At 40.0% G+C, this 23,075-nt stretch overlaps 1 protein-coding gene across 15 annotated transcripts in view; it reads right to left on the bottom strand.

The window, feature by feature from the left end:
- Positions 1 to 23,075, bottom strand: part of LOC129768776 (disintegrin and metalloproteinase domain-containing protein 11) — a 912,619-nt gene that overhangs the window by 250,648 nt on the left and 638,896 nt on the right. For all 15 annotated transcript variants that reach the window (XM_055770661.1, XM_055770645.1, XM_055770693.1 and 12 more), the window contains exon 8: positions 4,875 to 5,021. In XM_055770661.1, the coding sequence (XP_055626636.1) occupies positions 4,875 to 5,021 (147 nt within the window). The remainder of the gene's footprint in view (positions 1 to 4,874; positions 5,022 to 23,075) is intronic.

Genomic DNA, 23,075 nt, shown 5'->3' with positions numbered 1-23,075 from the left:
GTGTTCTTCATCATGTAAGGATTATGTTCTCTGAAGTTTGTGTCGATTCCTTACCTAGTTTCCGAAATTTTATGAAGGGTATAGGAGTCTGAGGTATCCCTTCATTCTGGAAAAAGGGGTCTCTTGCCCAAAATAGTTTGAGAACCACTGCCCTAGAACATTACCAATTTAATTAACTGGCAAATGTGTCATTTTTGTCAAAAAAAGGCTAGCTGATTGGTGTTAATTTGATACATCGATCATCTGAATCGGTCCGGAGTCATTTTTGGAAAAAAGGGAAAAATTAGTTTTTGGAACAACGGTTAACTTTGAAAAATCATAACTCAAAAACGAAAAAAAACGCCTCTCTAGTTTCGACATATTTTATGTGAAAAATCCTCAGCTTTTCAGAAAAAATACGAAAAAATATAGCGCCCTTGACTCCGAGATTATTAAAACAATACAAAACGAATACAATCAATACTAACGAGAACAGATTTCGAATTTTTCGCAGGTATAGTAGTTTTTAAAAAAAGACCAGTTGATTGGCTTTGATTTGATATGTCGATCATCTGAATCGGTTTGAAAATGGTCACCCTACTGAAAATACGGGTCTAATGTTTTGCGATAAAGAACAAAACTAACACTTTTCACGAACATCTGAGAACCACTATATCGGTTTGGCATGGAATGGCTGATTTCGGGTTAATGTTGAGAAAAAATCCAAAAGGTGGGATTTCGGATGAAAAACTCAACTGCTGAGTGATAAAAACACTTTGAGGAACACTTTCATAAAGAAAGTTTTGCGGGAAAATGCGAATAAAGTTTTATAGGTCCATCCGAGGCAAAATTAAACTTCCAAAATTGTACTTACTTTGTGTGGAGTTAACACATTCTTCTTCTTAAATGACAGTAACGGTCCTAGAGGAACTTCGCCGTCTCAACGTAGTATTATTTGCGTCATTTTTATTAGTACAGGGTTTTCCAACTTTAAATTCCGAAAGTAAATTGAAATAAAACACACTTAGAATTCGAATTTCGATGAAACTTTTATTTCAAATTAAAGTTTGGTTTATGCCATTATGTGTGAAACACAACATGATTCAAATGTCCACCTAGGGCTTCCTCGCACACCTTGATCCGGAACAGGTAATTTTCGATAACTTTTCGGCACATATGGGGCGGTATCTCGGTCATAACTTCACGAATGTTGTCTTTCAAATGTTCAAGAGTTTGCGGAGAGTTGGCATAGACACGGTCTTTCGCATAACCCCACAAAAAAAGTCTAGCGGGTTCAAATCGCATGATCTGGACGGCCAATTGGCATCACCAAAACGCGAAATTATGCGTCCCTCAAATTTCGTTCGCAATATGGCCATGTTCGGTCGTGTTGTGTGGCACGTGGCGCCGTCCTGCTGAAACCACATGTCCTTATCTTCAATTTGTGGCAAAAAAAAATCGGTTAACATGCGGCCATAGCGCTCACCATTCACAGTTACCGTCTCGCCGTCCTCATTTTCAAAGAAATACGGCCCGATAACTCCACCAGACCATAATGCGCACCAAACAGTGACTTTTAGCGGATGCAATGGTCTCTCAACAATCACGTGTGGATTTTCTGAGCCCCATATACGGAAATTTTGGATGTTCACATATCCACCGAGCTCGAAATGTGCCTCATCGCTGAAGAAAATTTGATGCGAAAATTCAGCATTTTGCTGCTGTTGTTCGTTCACCCAATCGACGTATGCCCGACGCATTCCATGGTCACCACGCGCTAATGTTTGTACCAGTTGGACTTTATATGGATGTAGGTGCAAGTCCAAATGCAAAATTCGCCACAATGATGTGTTTGACAAGCTCAATTGCTGAGCACGCCGTGGAATCGAAACATTCGGGTCATCCTCCACACTGGCAGCACTGGCCAATTTGTTCGAATTTACGCACTACATTAGCGATTGTGTGCTCTGTAGGCCGTCCATGACGACCAAAATCCGTCCGTAATGCTCGAAAAACATTTTCCGGTTTTTCATCATTTTTATAGTATAACTAGCTAACCCGGCAAACTTCATCCCGCCCATTTACTTGATTAATTCTCGAGTAATGCAGAAATTTGTGTTTTATTTGTATGGCAGCCACCCCTAAGAGAGGGGGGAGGGGTATCTAACCACCATAGAAACATTCATTGCACCCTAAAGTTTCCATATGCCTAATTTGGTTTAATTTGCTTGATTAATTCTCGGGTAATGCAAAAATTTGTGTTCCATTTGTACGGCAGCCCCCTCTAAGAGAGGGGGAAGGAGTATCTTAACACCATAGAAACATTTGTTGCATCCTAAAACCTCCACATGCCAAATTTGGTTTCATTTGCTTGATTAATTCTCGAGTAATGCAGAATTTTTGTTTCATTTGTATGGCAGCCCCCCCCCCCTTTGAGTGGGGGAAGGACTGTCTAACCATCATAGAAACATTTATTGCACCCTAAAACTTTCACATGCCAACTTTGGTTTCGTTTGCTTGGTTAATTTCCGAGTAATGCAGAAATTTGTGTTTCATTTGTATGGCAGCCCCCCCTTAGAGAGGGGGGAGGGGTCTCAAAATATCACGAAAACCTTCCCCGGCCCCAAAAACCCCTACATACCAATTTTCATGTCGATCGGTTCAGTAGTTTCCGAGTCTAAAGGGTGTGTCACATCAAATTGCATCACGGAAAAAACGCTGTAGAAATTTAATTTTTTGGAATTATATCTTCAGCTTTCGCTTATAATCAGATAAGAGTGTATAGATCACGTTGGCCATGCTTCACTGTCAATTTTTCGTAAATTTGGAAAAATGTCGTTGAACGAAAAAGAGCGTCGTGAATTAATCCTGTGCACCTGTGTTTCGAGAATCCGGAGTTGTCACATCGGGACATCGGTAAGATGCTGGGAATCGTCCAATCCACGGTCAGCAGAGTACTAAAACGATACTTCGAGAACCTAACCATCGACCGGAAGGTGAAGAACCGCAAAAATGGATGCTCCGTCAGTGAAAAAGATCACAAGCGCGTAGTTAAGCAGTTTAGACGTGATCCGAGAAGTTCGGTCCGGGATGTCGCCAATAAGCTGAATTTGTCAAGTTCATTCGTCCAGCGGACCAAGCAGCGGGAGGGCCTGCGTACATACAAGGTTCAGAAGACTCCTAACCGCGACGAAAGGCAAAACATGGTGGGGAAGACGCGAGCCCGGAAGCTGTACACCGAAATGCTGACGCATTGCTTGGTAATGGACGACGAAACCTACGTCAAAGCGGACTTTCGTCAGCTGCCGGGCCTGTTGTTCTTCTCCGCAGAGGGCAAATTCAGCGTTCCGGAGGAGATTCGCAAGCAGAAACTATCCAAGCGATCTGCTCTTGCGGAAAGCGGAGCGCCCCCTTCGTGATGACCGGCACAGTAAACGGGCAGGTTTACCTTAAGGAGTGCCTACAGAAGCGCTTACTACCACTATTGAAGCAGCACGAGGGCCCGACCATCTTCTGGCCGGATCTCGCTTCGTGCCACTATTCAAAGGACGTGTTGGAGTGGTACGAAGCCAACGGGGTCACCTTCGTGACAAAGGAAATGAACCCGCCCAACGCGCCGGAGCTTCGCCCAATAGAGAAGTATTGGGCGATTATGAAGCAGGTCCTCCGGAAGAACCCAAAAGTTGTCAAATCGGAGGCGGACTTCAAGAGAAAATGGATTTCTGTTCAAAAAAAACTACAACCTGACGTTGTACAGAACCTTATGGACGGGGTAAAGAGGAAGGTGCGAGCATACGGGCTTCGGCTCGAAGTATGAATAAAAAGAAAATGCCAAAAGTTGTTTAATGGTTTTTATTTTACTGTCGAAAATTTTCAAAAGGATCGGTCTACTGGGCGAATTTTTACAGCGTTTTTTCCGTGATGCAATTTGATGTGACACACCCTTTATAAGAATCAGACAGACAGACAGACATCACTCCATTTTTATATGTATAGATAGATAGATTTAACAAAGTGGCAAGCTCTGGAATACGCGGCAAGTCGGAGGAAGTTTCTTTGACGAAAAATTTCCCCGACCAGAACTGGAATCGAACCCGAACCTCCGGCATGTTAGGTGTGACGCTAACCACTCGCCCACGGGAGCACTGAAGTTTACACATACTACAACTAACTGAATTTTGAAACTGACAACAAGTGCAAATTATCCGTTAAAAATGCTTCAAGAAACATAATGAGCCAAAAAATTCGTTCAAAAACTTCACCAAAACACATGTTAGAAAAACACACGCGAAATAGTGGCACCGAGCATGGGAACCTGGTATCAACTCCCCATTCGGCTCTCCATCAACGGAGCATGGATTTGTGAAACACCAGTGGAAACGTTGCGAAATAAGAATCCCATTGATTAACCCGTAGATTTCCCCCGGGTGCACTCTGGAGCACTGCGTACCCGTTTTATTGGAATTACCCAGCTTCAATTAATCTACCAATGGACAGCTTGAGCGGCTTGCTTGACATTAATCCACACGGCATGAAAAGCAGCGCAACGTTTCGCCTGCTCCGACTTGTTTGACAACAGCCAAAGTGATAGGAAAATAGTGCACCCCTTCTCCCCCATTCTTCTGGGTGCATATTTTAAGCCCCCCGGAATCGAATCATCCCAATAATGCTATTCGCGGGGCATGTCTGAGCAAAATACCATCGATCATCACCGTCATCGGCGCCCCGTCATCGACATTGATAATTAACTGTGTTGTTGCGTTGCGTCGGATCGTCCAACCTGCTGCTGCTGATGCTGGTGCCAATTAGCGTTGCACCGGAATCCGGAATGCAAGGTTCGCTCTTCCGGTGGGTAATTATTATGATTATTAATGCTATGTGAGAGTACAACATACCGATAGATCGCCACCGTAGAATGGGTGTATAACAAACGTTTCGTTCCCAACGTGAATCACACCGCTGACGCCGTTGCAGGTGTGGAAGGCCGCACTAGCTCCCGGGTAGTCCTTCACCGTGCCGTGGTAGTAGCAGTGCTCAATTTCCTGGAATTGGACGAGGAAAACAAGAAAACAGTTTGTTAGGGCGGGGTGGATTATGAGTTGTTATGTGTTCTCTCTAAATATATACTATGTATGCGTTTCGAAGGCGGCCTATATTTCCCCCCGAAAATAGTGCAAATGGAAGGCTGATATGGTTTTCACAAATCCTCTCCTAATGAAGGATTACATTTCATCCCCGGAAAGGCTCCATCTTCTGTTGCTGCATCCCCTCAGAACCGTTCGTCTCGGCCGAACTAATAAATTGTATGCGATGAGATAAAATGGCCTTTAGTTTAAAATATTTACATAATCTATCATCACACACAGCAACAAGATGTAAATTTTGCCTTCTCCACTGGTGCTACAAGTCGCTCCAGTCGGCCAGGTGCCAGCCCAGTCAGCACCAGTCATGTTTGTGGATCTCGTCCCCTTGTTGGGGGTCTGCTGTCTGCAGGTTTCGATTCGGTCCCAAACAGAGGCAGGCCATCAGAGTGCACCCGAATCCGGCACCCTCCTCTGCATCTCCCATCACACATCTCATCAGTGCTTCCAAATGTAAGCAGACAACATTCGAGCAAGGTGCATCCACCAGCTCCCACGATCCCCCTTCCTCACATTTGCAGCTATTTGCCCCGTGACCGATTTGGGAATTAGAATGTGGGCTCTTCCCCGGGCTGCTGCCAGTTAGCCACCTTTGAATGCCGAAACCACATTTTTCGAGGCATTCCGCATCGAAAACTTTCCCTTCTCGCTTTTTTTTTTGTTTTGCATTTCGGAACGGAGCGTGAGACGACGGAGAGCGGGTGGTGGTTCCGTTTCCTAACGACAAACGGTAATCCTGGGACCGATTATGGCAGCCCACTTTGGACCGCTTCGGTCGGAAAGTACTCCCGGCCCTGGGTGTAGAAGTCTGTACCGTGCATTGGATTTCGAAGGGGGGCATAGCCTAGTAGTGCACTTCGTGTCGGCACGGACGCACACAACCGATCCCCACGCTCGAGTGGGTTTACTTTTCGATTATATCTGAAAGTGGGCAAAATATTTGTTTTTATAGCATAGAGAGAGGCTCTCGCTCTGACTGCAGACACTGACTCGGCTTTTATCATCTTGTTCCTTTATACGGTTTTTGGGGGGAGAACAAAATGAACGAATGTGGGCGCTGGGGACGGCGGGGGCGGTAAATGTGCTGAATGATGTTCACTTTGCATAAATTACGGTGGTGGTTTTAGGCACTCTCTCCTGCCCGGGTGGTCTTGATTTGCAGCGCTCACAGACAAGCGGACACGTACGCAGCCTGGAGGACAAAGTTTCTAAAATGGAAGTTGGCGAGTTCGTGCTTCACGTGTTTGGAATGATTTGATTTCAATCAGTGCGGAAGTCGGAGTGGAACGCATTTATATTTTTCCAAGTTTAATTAATGTTATCATTTCCAGACGTTTCGCTTTTTTTTTTCGCTGCTATTAGTTGGAGGACTGTTTTCAAATAGTTTGATCGTGTCCACCGGGGGATCTATCTCATCTACGTGCACTGGCTCATTACGATTACGTGATTTGCGGAAATCGCTAACGAAGGGTGAGCTGGACGTGGAAACTGGCGCAATAACTCCGGAGGTAATTAGCTGTGAAGTATTACCCTCGAGTGTGAACTTCGAATCAGGTTTCACGTCTTTTGACTAGGTATGGAAACGTGAGAGCGTTGAATTAGAACTTTCTGAAGATAATGTTTCGAATTTGGCTTTTAGCCAAATTAGAAAAAAGATGAATATGTTTTTAGATATATATATTACTAGCTGACCCGGCAAACTTCGCCCCGCCCAAAATTTGTTTTTTGTTATCAATACCTTCAAAAATTCACCTTTTCTTACTAAGCGCAAGTTCATGAGTCCAATCGCAGAACTGTTCATTGATTGATCTTCAAATCGACCCCGTTGAATTTACCTTTTACTAAAAAAAAAATTATAGAAGGTTGTGTTCAAGACACGACCGCATTGTTGACGTACAACTACGCTGTAGTTTAATTTTATAACGCTTGTTTATAACTGCGGATATTATTTTATAATGTTACGAAAATTTTGAAACAACCATTCTACCAGTTTGATCGCCCTAAAATGTTTTTTTCATTGTAGAATCATTTGACGATACTTGTTTGATGATTCATTCTTGTGCCGCAGAACAATACATGCTCGAGATAAGCACAGTTGTCATCCTTAGTGGAGAAAATTTTGCTACTAGCAAGCGAAACCAAATCACATACAACATTTCAGAACAACATTTACTTTCTTGGTGACTAAATAAACGAAATAAACTCTATCTGTTTATCTCAACAACCTCGAAAAGAGTAGCACTGCTTCATTATGATCTAGATTAGCGCAAACGCAATCCTAGTTGAAAGCAGTTTTGTGACTGGCACGCGAGCCCAAATAAATTAATAACCTAATATAACTAATTGAATAACTTGGTATTCGCCAAATAATTTTTTGGTGCACAACCTTAACACCTGCTTCACCATAGCGTCAGTTCAATGCATTGATGACAGAAAACAAACAATGTTAACTGCTTGGAAAAAGGCTGAATATTTGCCTTCGTTGCTCGTCGGTAAGTTGCTCGTTATTGACAGCTCTGTTCGGGAAGGCACACAAATGGACAGAACAAATGTATGAGGAAATGGGAATGCTTCCAATTTTCATTAATTTAAACCATATATAGACTATGAGATTATAATGAATAGCATATCAAACAAATCTTAGGGAATTTCCGATTCGTTTGGTATGTAAATCGCCAAAATCCGTTCGCGGCAAAAATAGTTAATAACTTTATTTCATAAAAACGTGACCTGTTTACTGATTAGGCACCCTTAATGAAAAACGTAGTTCTACGTCAAAAGACTCCACTCGGGGATTGGATGCCTAACGTTTGCATTAAAAAAATGACTTTTTTTCGGATGGTGATAAAAACTATAACAGATAATTGAGTTTGATAAATTTCCCATGGAAGGTAAGTATATCAGCTCACTTGCAAAAAAATTCTACGCCCTTGCGAGCGGCCTTCCGGCAGTTAACCGGAACACTCGCCTTGGTGGAACAAAACATGCGTGTAGGCATGTTTTGAGTTCTTTCTTTGTTTTATTTATAAGATCCTTCTCAGTTTTCGCGACAAAATTGTTCGAGCAGGTCATACGCTTCAGGTTTGCCCAGAAATTCTCGATAGGACGCAGTTGGGGGACGTTGGGCGGGTTTGCCAACTTGGGTACCACATCGATATTCAGCCACTCCATCTCCTCTAACGATCGCTTCGAGTAGTGGGCGCCAGATCCGGCCAGAACGTCGCGTCTTCACCCTTATGGTATTTCTTGATGAACGACGCAACTTCCGGCAGGCACTTCGTACTATAAATTTCCCCGTTCACGACCAGTACGGAGCAAAAGAAGAGCGGCTTTGATATCCCCTTCTCGCTGATTGTCTGCCGCAGCAGCACCTTCCTGGGGAACTTGGTGTGTGAAATAAACTTCACTTCGGAGCTCACTTCCTTCATTGGGGAAGTAAAATACGAAGTTCCCTGCCAGTCGTTACCATCCAGGGTGAGATAAGTCTCGTCGACCATCACCACCGCCAACTCGCGATTCGTCGGGAAAATCGACTTGATCATCTTATTCAACGCAGCGGTTGCCTACAGCTCCGAGACCAGTGGATGGGGCTTCCGCTTCCTGACATGTTCATGTTCGCCAGATAATTTTTTACTGTTTGACAGGTTGCACCGACCTCCCGGCCAAGCGCACGCAGCGATGTATCCACTTTTCCCTCGATCTTCGTCTTCAGCATCCTTTGTCAGCATCCATCCTCTTGTCACATCACTGTTTTCGCCATCACGGTTAGAGGTCGACTGATAGAGCTGTCAATTTCTTTCTGCTGACTCATGGGTTACTACGATTGATAGGTAGATTTGTCAGTGCGTTTGAAAGTAAACCCTTGAAAAATCGGCAAATTTTGTCCATTTTTTAAAAGTAAACGTGAGATGGCTCTGCATTTGTTGATCGAACACGTTTTTGTATTTCGTTTTATGAATCGTTTTTTCAATGTAAAATGTCAAAGTAAATTTGAGAAGATTTCCTACAAAAATCATAATATATAGTAAGATAATATTTTATAGTTAAATTCGCTCGTTGTCAGTCAAACATTCTGGCACGTTACCTGACAATTTGCGGCTTCCGGTTCCTGAACATTGATGTTGTATATCAGCTCTGTTTATATAAACATATAAATAGACTTTCGATTCTTAGATTCTTAGATTCGTCAACAATAGACGAACGTAAAATATGTTCAGTTTTCCAGAAAACTTGCAAATATCGGTATGCATTTTGTGAAGTGACAACATGCTCTGCGTGATAAATAGGATTCACAAGTGTTGTCAAGTCACAAGATAAAAAAAATCTATTATATGTGATCGACGGGGAAAAATGGGGCTTAGGGTAAATTTTTAGATTTTGAGTTTATTTTCGCGATTTGGAACCAGAAAACCCATAAGAATCGATTGAGACCCATCCGAGGTCCCTAAGTTGAAAATTCAGCCAATTTTTTGTACAAGGTCAATTCAAAAAAATTCTTTAAAAAAATCGAGGGGTTGTATCCGAGACACGAGCGTTCAGGACGTAGGACTACGCAATCTGTTTTTCTTAAATTTGTTGGTTTATCATTTCGGATATTATTTGCAAATACGTCGAAATTTCATAAATAACTCTTTAGTAAAAAGTTTCGGGGACCCTGAAAAGATTTAATGACTTGCGTGGTTTTGTAGAATTATTCCGAGATGAAACGATTTTTTCTTGCCTTTGCGAGAACAGTACACTAATTAGTCATATGTCGCAATTTGTTTCTTTACATTAATGCACGCATTGCACTGAGTATTTAATGAGAGGCATCGTCCGTGCATCGCCATTCAACAAGCATCAAATATGCGTTTAACAGATGCAACACAGTTGCAACGATAAAAATGTAACATAGCGAGAATGACCGTTTGAAAAATCGTTCCTCGACTCTCGGTCAAAACCGCCAACAAATCTTGGAACTTGTTGCATCAGAACAGAGCCAATGCGTACCAGAGCAAATACGAATGGCAACTAAAAGTATCGAAGGTGTGCTATTCACATGAAATTAACAAGTTCGCTCAACGAAAACAGGCAACACACACACAAAGTCAAACACTGATGGCTAGAAAGGTTGTGTTAATTGCAATGCCAGATGCACTTCAAGTGAAATATTCGCTAGAGTAACATAAAACATAAAACGAGCAGAAAAAGCAACCTTTGTTGCTTCGGGCACAAAAAGATTCTGAGAATTTTCCTCAGAGGAGATATAATACTTATACGCTAGCGACAGCTTACTTACTATGCAAGGGTGGAGTTTACTTCACAAAAATGTTCTTTTCGCCATCCCCCTTCGTTGTTTCTAATCTAGCGGCTGCATAAGTTGCCCGTTATTGACGGCTCTGCTCGGGGAAGCACAAATGGATAGAACAAATGTATGGGGAAATGGGAATGCTTCCAGATTTAATCAATTTAAACCATATACAGACAATGGGATTGTAATTTATAGCATATCAAACAAATCTTAGAAAATTTCCGATTCGATTGGCATGCAAATCATTAAAATCCGTTCGCAGCAAAAATAGTTATTAACGTTAACTTTATTTCATAAAAATGTTACCTGTTTTCTGGTTTTGCACCCTCAATGTAAGACGTAGTCCTACGTCAAAAATAACAAAACAATGTATAATTTCGTTTTTCGAACATTCTTCTTTTTGTGCTCAAACTAGTTCACAAGTGTGATAACATACCATAGAAAAGATTTCATCCAACACGAAACCTTGAAAACAAGTCCCCTTTCTTCCCGGACGATTCCATATATAAATTTTATAGCATTGTAAAAATTGTAAAAAGAAAGTAATGTACTAGTTTTAGTTAGTTATTTTCTAGATTTCTTTTAATTTTGTTTTTGACATCTATTTTCCTTTTCCAATGATCCAACTAATAATCTTTCGAACTCTCAAATTTGTTTGTTTTTGTGTATAACCTCATGGAATGGGTCAAATGTTCTTCAAATCGCTTCAGCGCATCATTCAACAAGCCTTGAGAGGAATAACTCTCATGTGATTTTTAGGTAGAATTATGTGGAGAATCTATTATCGTTCCGAGGAAGCAAACTCTGATCTTTGAAATCGGCACGCATGAGATCTGATAGAGGAATTTGAATTTTCAGTTACACCCAATAAGCTCCGAAGGGGCGTTTTCTCGTTTGTTTGGATGATACTTATCCGAGAACGAATGGATTCAATTTGAAACAACAACCTTTAGCGCTTGTAATCGCAGACGGAGTGGGGGACACAGATTCCACCGATGCAGAAGACGAACTTACTCTAAAAATTCCACAACAGCATAATCATAACCATAAAACTTTTCCCCGTCAGTCGGCTTTTGTTTCTCCTCGGTTGGACAGCAGGGGGGAAGGGGCGAGGTTAAAATCTGAGGTCGTGTAGATGCTGCTGACAGCACCGGCACCACCGGCCAGAGAACCAAAGGCCAAAGGGCAGACATCCGGGGCATGTCAGGCTGGTAAGTGGCGTTGCAGTTGTGTTAAGTTTTACAGTTGATACGTTTCACGGGTACGAATGGAACTGGTTGCAACAAAACGGTTCCCGGTTATGGTTATGACTCCCCGGGAAGTCGGCGGTCGCGACTCGGTTGTTTTTAACTTGAAACCCGCGCATCCCATATGAGGGTTGTAAAATTGCCGAGCGAAATCGACTGTGGTGTGTCGGCAGAAGGTACACTTCGCGGAAGGAAGTACCCGAAAACTAATCTCAGAAATGAGTTTTAATATACTCTGACATGGAGCTCAGGTCTTATAAGGAGCCTGTAGCGCCCTGGGGTGAATCAGTAGTAATTCACTTTTGTTGGATGAATTTTAGAATTTATAACTAAAAAAAAGTTTGCTCCATACCTCGCTACGAGGTTTGTTGGTGGTTTTAAAAACAGCAGTGTACCGAAGGTACACTAGAAGTGGCTTCTGGATTCACCGTAATTCCCTTTGATGAGGCTTTCGAGCAAATACAATCAACTGCATAGAAACCAACTTAAGCTTAAGTTCGCCAGTAAAGCCAATAAACACCACAATTTCATAAAGAGTGCAAAAATCGCAACTTGTTGAGAGGGTTCTTAGATTGGGAAAGTCCAAAATGTGTAATGTTCTGAAGATTCCCAAACTTCAGCCGGCTTTATATCGTCTCGGAACACGCTCGGGGAGTCTTCAATAGTTAAAAACTCCACAAAACTTGATTTTTGCAATGCCCCACCCTGATGGTGCAATTTGTGCTGCTGTTGCTGCGGGAACAGCAAAATCCCTCGCATGCATATTTAGTTTTAGTTGTAAAAGGGGGTGGGGGGGTTAGTATTTTCCAAAGTATTCCGCCAGACCATACTTCGCCCTTCCACCCCCAAGCTCTTAAATTCTCCGCCATAGCCCACCTGGAATGTGCAGCGTCAAACCAAGCGCAGCTCCACTTTTACACGCCTTTTGCGCTCGTTGCGGTTTTCTGGTTTTGAGGCTGGGAAAATGTGAAACCCCGTCCCGATCCTGTCTCCCTCCCATGCTGGTGCCCTATCTGGAGAGGAACTCCTTCGCATAGCTCCTGCCTCGCACTCAAGGCTCCCGTGTTCAGCGCTAGTTCGGAACAGTGCGGCAAAGTTGGTTCGTTATAGGTGCAATAATGTATTTTGAAATACGCTTCCCGAATTAGAGCAGCTCTGAGGCTGCAAGTTACACCACCAAGAGCCGCCACTTAAGTCTGAGCGGGAATTATTATTACGAAAGCGGTAAACAGTTTACGCCCGACGGGGCGGGAGCTCATTCCTAGAGAGACGTCCGATCTGCTTAGGCGGGGAAGAAAAGCGGCTTTGCCGGGGATTAGGAGGCGAGCCGAGCCTGTGCGAGAGATGCCGTTTGTCGTTCCGTTGTGTGAGAAATGAAATGTGCAGCCGGAGGCTAATCGAATCCAGCAGCCGCGCTCAGCCTGCGATTGTTTACCCTCGACTTGTTATTCACCGAAGGAAGCAAATCAGGGCAAATATTATTCCGAAATGCGAATCGTAACTGCAGCGTGGCTTCATCGGTTTTAAAGTCGGACAATATTTCCGGGGGGCGCTTTATGCATTCACACAGCTAACCTGAACCATCTGTTTAGAACCGTTTTGCCAACAACCCATAAATGTCCGTCGCATAGTCAGCCACCTCGCCCCTCACCTATGGGGACAACGAAACGTGCTCGGAAAGCTTATGCTGAAATTATGAGTCGGGCGGCATGAAGAGTGGGTGGCAACTGCGTTCTGCATTCGGAGCATTTGTGTGAAACCAAGCTGGACAAAGACAACACCCGCCCGAGAGTCAAACAGCAATACGCAATTAGCATACTGAACCACCTCCCCCTCAGTCGGGAGCCGAACCGAGTGCGGAAGGACGACGACGAGGACGAAGCGAGAGAGAGAGAGATCTGTTCATGTTTTACACTTTTACTGGAAAGTGTAACAAAGAGTAAAAAAAAAACAATATAAAGGGAGAAAAGCAGCAGCAGCATTTAAGCGAAACGTTCGTGGAATTACTGTTTCAGTCAGCCATAATTCTGTACGGTGGCTCGTGGCATGTGTACCGCTCACGTAGATTAATCTGTACACGTGTCACGTTGGACGCGTGGTTCCGAAATTGGACGCGTAATCTTCTCTCCGCCCATTCCCACGAAAGCTGATTTTGGATACGCTAGTTATAGATTGCGGGTAGTTTATGCGAAGCGAAGATTTACACTATCAGCAATATCTTTATGGTTTGCAGTTCCCAGAATGCGCGGATAAGTACAACGGGAATATTTGGTCCAGTGCTGTGATCACAATGTTGTTGTGAATAGCTTCAAAGCTCTTCCTACAATGGAGAAATTCAAGTACAAAACCATAGCATTTGAAGCACACATTTCAAGATTTTGTCGAATACACATTTTTCTTCTGACAGTAGCTTTTATCGGAAACTAAAATAAACAACGTTATTTCTGATTACGAGCAGACTCGAAAACGAAATTCTCGTTTTCGTTCGAATCCGCTCGAATTCAACAATCAAACGGAATTCAAGGGAAAAAGTAATGTTTGAAAGGCGCACATATGAACGGAAACTGATTAGTTTGAACGAACAATTTTCGAATGTTCGAATAAGGGTGAAAAATCTGGTATCCGTATTTTGTATGTTTTTCTTTCTAAAAGGGAAGTATTTGTAGCCGAAACAGATGATTCGCTCTTCTGCCATACAAATGAAACACAAAGGGCCTGGCCGGGTAAGGGAGTAAAAAGTGCCCCCAAACCAAATCACTAGCTGTATGGCAAATATTGTATAGGATATAAAATAAGAAATTTTGGCGGTTTATTTGAACCCCTATGTGGTTAAACATGGGATCTATAGTGAAAAACGTACTTTTTCGTTTATTTCACGCCATCCAAAAAGGCTTCGAGATAAAAATTTGAAATAAATACTGAATGTGCATCTACTCTCAGCTACGGTGTATAAAAAAAAATTCATCAAAAATTTTAGTACTAAAATAAATATTTAAAATTAGATTTTTTTTTGGGATTTTCAGTACTACTCTAATTCATATTCAAATGTATTCCTATGGCTCTTCTAGATATGTGTGATTTTTTTCAGATTTTTTTCAGTGTTGCGCGGTACAATTTTTTTTTATATTTCCAAAGAGTCTGGCTGGGTAAGGAAAATATTGTACAGGGTACTAAATAAAACATTTTGGCAGTAGTACCTTATGTTTGAGTCCTTATATGGTACACCATAGGATCTATGGTGAAAAATACTGAAAGTACATCTTACTAAGGTGTATTAATAAATATCTTCAAACTATTTTTTCATCAAAAAATCTAATAATAAAAAAAATCAAATACGCAGTACAAAATAATTTTGTATATTTTCTGGCACTTCGAAATTTTGAAAAAAATATAACTTTGAGACCCGCTTCTGCTCTTATTTTTATTTAAATGCGTTTGTATGTGTCTTTTTGTCTACATTTGGCGTGATTTTTCCTAAATTTTCAAGAGCATTGCGAGACACAAGAATAATTTTCTTCATCGTTTGCATTATTATTTTAATTTTTTTTGAAATCGACTATTTCACTGTATTCGTGGTTTTCAATTGTAAAATTGGAAAAAAATAAATAAAAACAATTCGGATTTTTTTAAGTGTTCTCCTCATTAATCCAAATGATCTTTCCACAAGGACTTTATTTTTTTCTCACAGAACTCTATCGTACTGCTGACTCCTATGAATTTGGTAAATCATCTAAATCCAATGTAAAGATAATCTCATATATTTTAAGATACGAGAAAATCAATTGTACAGCGCAATGCTCTAAATATATCGGCAAAATTTAGACACATGAAAAACAAAATTTAAAAAAAATATTAGAGCAGTAATGGGTCTCTTAATTCAAAATAATTTAAAAATGCCCAAAGGCCAAAAAAAACATTTTTTTTTCGCGCAATCCTCTTAAAAATTCAAGAAAAAATTACGCTACATGTGGAAAAAACAACACATACGTACGCATTTAAATAAAAATTGAAGTAAAATTGGGTCTTAGAATATTTTTTTTTTTACATTTCGAAATGCTTGAAAATATATATAATTTTTTTGTACCGCGAAAAACACCCCAACATTCTGAAAAAATCATATATGTCTCAAATAGACGTAGGAAGAAATTTGAATACAAACTAGAGTAGTACTGAATCCCAAAATAAAAAAAAATTAATTTGAAATAAAAATAAAAATCAATTTAATTTTTTTTAGTGTTTGATTTTCTGATGAAAAAATTGTTTGAATATATTGATCGATACACCTAAGTAAAATGTACTTTCAGTATTTTGTTTTTCATATTTTTGTCTCAAAGCTATTGAGAATGGCGTGGAAAAAACGAAAAGGTGCATTTTTCTCCATAGATCCTATGGTGTACCATATGAGGACTCAAATTTATAATACTACTGCCAAAATGTTTTATTTATGTTTTATTTTCCATACAGCTGGTGATTTGGTTTGGGGGACTTTTCATTCCCTTACCCAGCCAAACTCTTTGGAAATACAGTCAACTCTCCCTAACTCGATATCCAAGGGACCATCGAGTTAGGGAGGTATCGAGATACAGAACATTTTTTCATATTTCTTTTTATGCCACAAATTGCAAATATATGATGTTAGGGTAAGTGTCCCAATATTAGGGCTTAGAAATATGACCCAATTAGGAATAAACCAATTATGGTACATGGGGTTTACTATAATTGGTACCATTGCGTATACAGGATATTACTATAATTGAATTGTTTTTGTGCATTAGTACTTTTACCCTATATGTACTAATGCGCATGTACTATTCTACATTCTTTTCTCAAATTTTAATATAAATTTAAAATACATAGGATGTTTGTTTAGTAGGCCAATTTTATTGTAAAATGGAATTGGAAATGGAAAAGGAACTAGGTTAACAAAGAAAATATTAATTATGTATGTAATTCAAACTAAATTGTAACGATCACGCAGGAACTGTTCAATCGCAAAGAAATGTTCAAATAGTTTTACGGGAACATTTTCAGTTGATTGCAATATTTCGGACATATTCTTTAGGTTCGATTTAACGTTCGAAGGTGTAATTTCAAAACAATCAGCTGAAACTTCCTGAACCTCCTCTAACTCCATAGGTCTACTATTTTCAACGTTTTTTTCAGCTTCTTCAACACTGTCCAGTATATCGGTATCAGTCATTAGATCACAGCAAATCACGTTTTGATCCATTTCGCAATATTCATCAAATGACGATGAACAATCGAATGGTACTGCACTGTCGACAGCAGCAAGCTCACGACGCATTAATTCTGCCAGCGGAATATCATCATCATCATTTATGGAAAATCCGACTTTCCTGAAGCAATTTTGAACAGTCTCAGATTTAACCTTGTTTATCCAAGAGCGTGAAAGTAATTCAATTGCATCCAATACCGATATATCTGAAGGGTCCTAGAGTATATTTGAATACAGTATGAGTGCTGAATAACATGAATGTAAAAAGGAAAAAAATACCGTTGTATCCTCCATTTCTAGCAGTGTTCGTTTTACTAATTCATGGCGATAGTACTGTTTCAGGTTCTTGATTATGCCCAAGTCCAGCGGCTGAACTACTGAAGTAGAGTTTGGTGGAAAAAACTGCAAATTTATCGATTTAAGTTTTTTGGGTGCGCTGTACAATTATCAACGAACATGACCACCTTTGAGGAGAAAGAGATATAAGTATGATACATTCCCATTACACATAATTCCCGAATCAATACCTTTCTATTTTCTTTGGAAAATCTTTCGTCAAGTTGCATAATCCATTTCTCAAAAAGAATAGAGGTCATCCAGGCCTTGGTGTTACTCTCGTATATCACTGGTAATGATTTCTTCTTTTTGAAACACCGTGGGTTTTTACTCTTTCCAATGACCAGCAATGGTAGTTTATCGCTTCCGTCCATGTTGGTTGCACACATGACTGTCAGACGTTGTTTCGAATATTTTCCTCCGTGGCAAGCAAGTTTCTGATCGAAATGCAAATGTTTTGTCTGGCAAACATTTGTAGAAAACTCCTGTTTCGTCTGCATTGTAGATATCACGTGCATCATACTCGGCGATTATACTGGGTAGGGTTTGCGAAATCCAGTTGTCCGTTACACTGAGATCTACACTGGCACTCTCGCCACATAGCTTCATAGAAATGTCATCTTTTGCCGTTTTAAAAATTTACTTAGCCATCCAGAACTTTTCTTTAAAATTGGGTATTCCCAGTTTCTGGGCAAATTCGCAAGCCTTCTCCCGAAGAATAGAACCTGAGAACCGATGCCATTTTTCCTTTTGCTTGAATAGTGTTGACACCGTACTTTGTGCAATACTGAAATCTTTTGCAACTTCAGACACCTTTCGCTCATACTTTTCGACCTGCTCGATGATGCTCAAACGTTGCGCTATGGTTAGCGTTTTAATCGTTCGCCCCCTGGTTTTCCATACTTGAAAAAAAAAATCCTTGATAATACGAACACTTCGTCTTCACTTTCAAGAGCAATTGAAATGACAGCTAGAAACGCACAAAAACAAGTACGCGAAAATCAATCGAGTTAGCGAGGTAAAAATCCATGGAAAAATGAAACAAAGCACATCGAGTAAGAGAGGCATCGAGTAAGGGAGGTATCGAGTTAGGGAGAGAAGAATGCATGTAAAATCAAAGGTGCCATGAAATTCATCGAGTTAGGGAAAATATCGAGTTACAGAACATCGAGTAAGGGAGAGTTGACTGTATAAAAATATTTTTTTGTACCACGCAACACTGAAAAAAATCACACATGCCTATAAAAGCCGTAGAAACACATTTAAATACGAATTAGAGTAGTACTGAATCTCTAAATCCAAAAAAAAAATATTTTTTTAGTACTAAAATTTTTGATGAAATATTTTTTTGATAATTTTTACTCCCTTACCCGGCCAGGCCCTTTCTGCATTACTCGAGAATTAATCAAGCAAACGAAACGAAACTAGGCATGTGGAGTTTTTAGGGTGCAATAAATGATTCTATGATGATTAGACTCTCCACCCACCTCTCTAAGGGGGGGCTGCCATACATGAGAAACACAAATTTCTGCATTACTCGAGAAATTATCAAGCAAACGAAACCAAATTATGGAGGTTTTAGGGCGCAATAAATGTTTTCACGATGGTTAGATACTCCACCCCTTCTCTAAGGACTGCCATACAAATAAAAGACAAATTTATGCATTAGTCGAAAACTAATCACGGTATGCGTAGAAATTCAGTGAAGAGAGAAGATCCATATAAATAAAATTGTCTTTTCCATGATTTAAAGTAGTTTTATAGTATATTTTTACGGATTCACATGTTTTAAAAGGATTATAAAATACAGCTTCTACTGGTGTCAATGCGCCTCTCATTTGAGCTAACTTTTAATCAATCACCAGATGGTTGTTTGGCACGTGTTCAGACTTTTTCTGGATTATAACACTTACAAATGCTTGTACACCTTTTGTATCTGATTGACATAGCTCAACCGTGTAATTAACGCATTTCGATGACTTCAATTCTGATCATGAGTTGTCCGATTCACTAATGTTGTTTTGTCCACATGATTTCTATGGCAACCGCTTGGCGCGCAGCAGTTTGTTTATGGTGTCCTCCGCGCATAGCAGAAAGAAATTTTCTCTGTGTTGAACGTGTTGAGGTGAACACTTTTAAAACGCCCAAGAAGAGGCAATATTCTGAAGAAAACCTAAATAATGAATGGATCAATATGATGACAGTAAACTCAAACAATGATAAATGCAACATCTACTTGAAAATTCGAATTTTTTCATTCAAAAATGGTGATTTCTAAAACCGTACAAACCATGAACAGAGGTGGTCAAACCATGATCTTAATTTCTCTTTCAGGAAAATTGTTAAAAAAACATAAAAATTTGAATAATTCCAACGCCTTATGGCAGTATTAGCAATAAGAGACTTGGGGCTTTTCAACCAACCCAAACTCGTATCGATTATATGTGTTTTGCATGAAGAAAAATCGATTTGCATTTACTAGTTTCGTTAAAACACCCCAAACCATGATTATTTACCATACATAAAATCAAATTTTCCGAAATTCAATTACGTATCATTTGCAACTATTTTCAGGTTTCCACAAAGTATATGGACAGCCTCTTAGTTCTTCGAAAGAAATAAGCTTTCATCCGTTTTCTTCAAGGTGTCGATCTTACCCACCCTCCCATTTATTTCATCTGAAAACACAAATTTTCATTTTACTATCAAAACTCTAGTTCTACTCAAAACATGATCAACAGATACTGTAGAATGATTAACGAAGAGTTTAATAGAGCTTTTGTAATGAATTGAAGTCAATGATACATGTCTTGAAAATGTCTTGAAAATAAGTGGAAATCATCAGAGCGTCGATTTCACCCTGGTTTGCCCTGTATCACTTCAGGAATACGAATGAACTTTTTTAGCGTTTGTTTCGCGTCGAGGCAATATTTGCATATGTCGATTGGGTTTGAATCTTGTGTGTCCCTGAGCGTCCGCGGTATAATCGATGCCGAACGGAGGCTGCCTGCAGATAAGATAGCGGAAAATGTGCCGAGTGCCACTTGATCCCAAATGATCGCTACACTGACGATGCCCGTATTGCCAGAACTGGGCATGCCACACATCTTCTTTCTTCTCCAAAAAAAAAAGAATTCAATAAAAAAGAGGTAAAGAACAAATCTCGCGTAACTTTTGAAAAGGTCCAATGTAACATTTTCGCCAACTCGAGAAAAACGTAGTTGAAGACCCGAACATTATTTCGCAAATTGTCTTAAAAGCTATCAATCTTTATCACTGTTTTCACCACTAGCTGTCAAGAATAATTTCGTAAAACCAATCGTAACTATTGTTCCGTGATTTGAGATTAAGGTTGAAGCCTCGGAGCGAAAAATGTTACATTGGACATATTACGTTACACTATAAAAATTTGAAACTAACTAATAAACAACAATCCAGATATCAGCATTTCGTTCTAAAGACTGATTATTATTGTTATCACTCGTTGAATTGCACTGAAATCGATAACAACACCTGTAAGAAACAAATTCCAAAACGACCGAAGTACGACTGCGAGTTGTTTTGACTGCTTTGTTACTTCGGACGTTTCGGCCGTCGGAGGAAAGTGGAAAGTCCGAAGTAACAGCCGAGTGCTTAAAATACGAATCTGTACATTGGATATTTTTTGTATCGGCGACAAAAAGATGAAGAAGATAGATACGTGAACGATTGTTTTTGTAATACATTCAATGATTGAAAACTAATAGCGTGCATCCATTAACTCGATTTGTTTACATTTGTTACATAGGACCTTTTCAAAAGTTACGCGAGAAATGCTTGTGGATTTTGTGATTATGTTTTTTTTTTCAATTCATTTATTTGTGAGGCTCAATCGCATAAGATTTGCGGAGCCGCCAATTCAAGATTTGTTTATACAAAATTTCAACTTAAATCTATGTTTAGTAGGTTTCGACCGATTACTCGCGGTTTACTCGAGGTTAGAGGAGCAACCATTTTTGTGGGACGGGTCAAGTTAGGGATATGGATATGAGGTATCATTGTCTCAACCGAGGGTTGCCGCACGCACTGTAGCATTGTGCATAATGACCAGGGATAGCATCTGGTGTTCGACTAGCTGTCGAGGGTGGGCGACGGTCAGATGAGAACAAGAACAAGACAAACAAACTAATAACGAAAAAGAAAAAAATGGGTGGGTTATATCTATGATATAACCGCAAAGTTGACGTGGGACTAGCTTAGTTTAGCTTAGTAATCATTTGTTTGTATTGATTGAGTTTTTGATTGAATGAAACAATTTCCGGATTCAATCGAATTCAATATATTTGCTTTGTGAGTAAAGAGATTGAATAAATGCCATGTGAGGTCAATTCATACATCGTGATAGATTATGTTCTTCGTAACAAATGAATTTAATGACAGTCCTTTCACGTTTGGTATGTTGCCTAGGACAAAATATGTGAACGGAATAATTATCAAACGTTTCTTTTATTTTACATTTCCATCTCAAGTTTGCAACTCTCAAGTGTACGTACTTCTCGAACCACGAACTCGCTGCCGATTTCTCCAACACTGCTTGGTTTTGAAGTCTGTGTTAGGGAACACATTTCAGTGAGAACAAAAATCTCCATACTTTCATGTATTTACATTGCCGATTTCCCCAAGGCTGCTTGGTTATGATGGCTGTGTTGGGGAAACCGTAAATCGGGCCAATCAAAACGAGGTGGTTAGGGTGTTTAGATTACGCTTAACATATTACAATTATTCAATTGTTTATGTAATGAAAAATAACATTTTATTAATTGTGATAGATGAGAGAAATATTCCCTGTCAATTGATCCAAACATCTTTGCGATCCAGTAAGAAATGTTCGAGTTATAGGCATTCGGAATCTTTCTTTTTTTCTGCATGTTCTGTGTTTAGGTTTTCATTTTACCCCCCATATACTCCGGTTAGACGTAGTCCCACGTCAAAAAAAAAACACAAAAGTATTAAATTCTTATACTAGACCGTTTCACAAATATATAGATCAACTGCATATAGCAGATGTCGCGAGTTCCCAACACGTCTCTAACAGGAACATAGGGTTGTCTTCTTTGGGCCTCAAGGGCATTCAAAAGGTACTCTCTGGCCGCGTGATTATCCGTACATTGCCAAACTGCGTGATCGATGTCACCGTAACCGTTCCCACCATGTATGAGCTAATTGATGACGTTTAACCAACAGAATATCGAGTCAAGTTCTGTTCTTCATACGGTCGTCCCGATCCCTTACTTGTTATGCGCGGTCGTCCCGATCCGCAAATATGTTTACTTCCATTTTTGCACCGTCCCGATTCGCATTTATTCCCATTTTCTTTTGTACCCATACGGCCGTCCCGATCCGTTCTTATTATAAAAGATGTATCTATTTTTTCCTTGCTATATTAAAAAACAAAGTGGAACATATCGGTGTTAATAATTTATTCCTGACTGTCTGTCAGCTGATAAGATGGCGGAAAATGTGCCGAGTGCTCAGCTCACTTGATCGTTAAACTGACGATGCCCGTGTTGCTGGGTATGCCACACAAATCTCAAACGGTTTGTGGAGACCCAAAGATTCATCCGTATTCGTGAAGTCAGTTTAGGAGGCCCGAATGCAGTTTCAAAAAATTCAAATTTCAATGAATATGATATCTCAATGTTATTTGAATACTCAGAAGAAGTTACCTAGAACTTGCTAGTATTCCGGCTAAATTTTATTATTATAATATAAACTGGACATTATACATTGCAAATTACTTTACAAATTCGAACTCGACTTCATCGGAATAGCCGAACCGAACTTCAGGTTGTCAAAATTTTGCTGAA

Source organism: Toxorhynchites rutilus, chromosome 1 (assembly GCF_029784135.1).
Source record: "Toxorhynchites rutilus septentrionalis strain SRP chromosome 1, ASM2978413v1, whole genome shotgun sequence".
Classification (NCBI taxonomy): Eukaryota; Metazoa; Arthropoda; class Insecta; order Diptera; family Culicidae; genus Toxorhynchites; species Toxorhynchites rutilus.
Note: the sequence above shows the minus strand (reverse complement) of the source record. Positions and strands in the feature narration are given on the sequence as shown.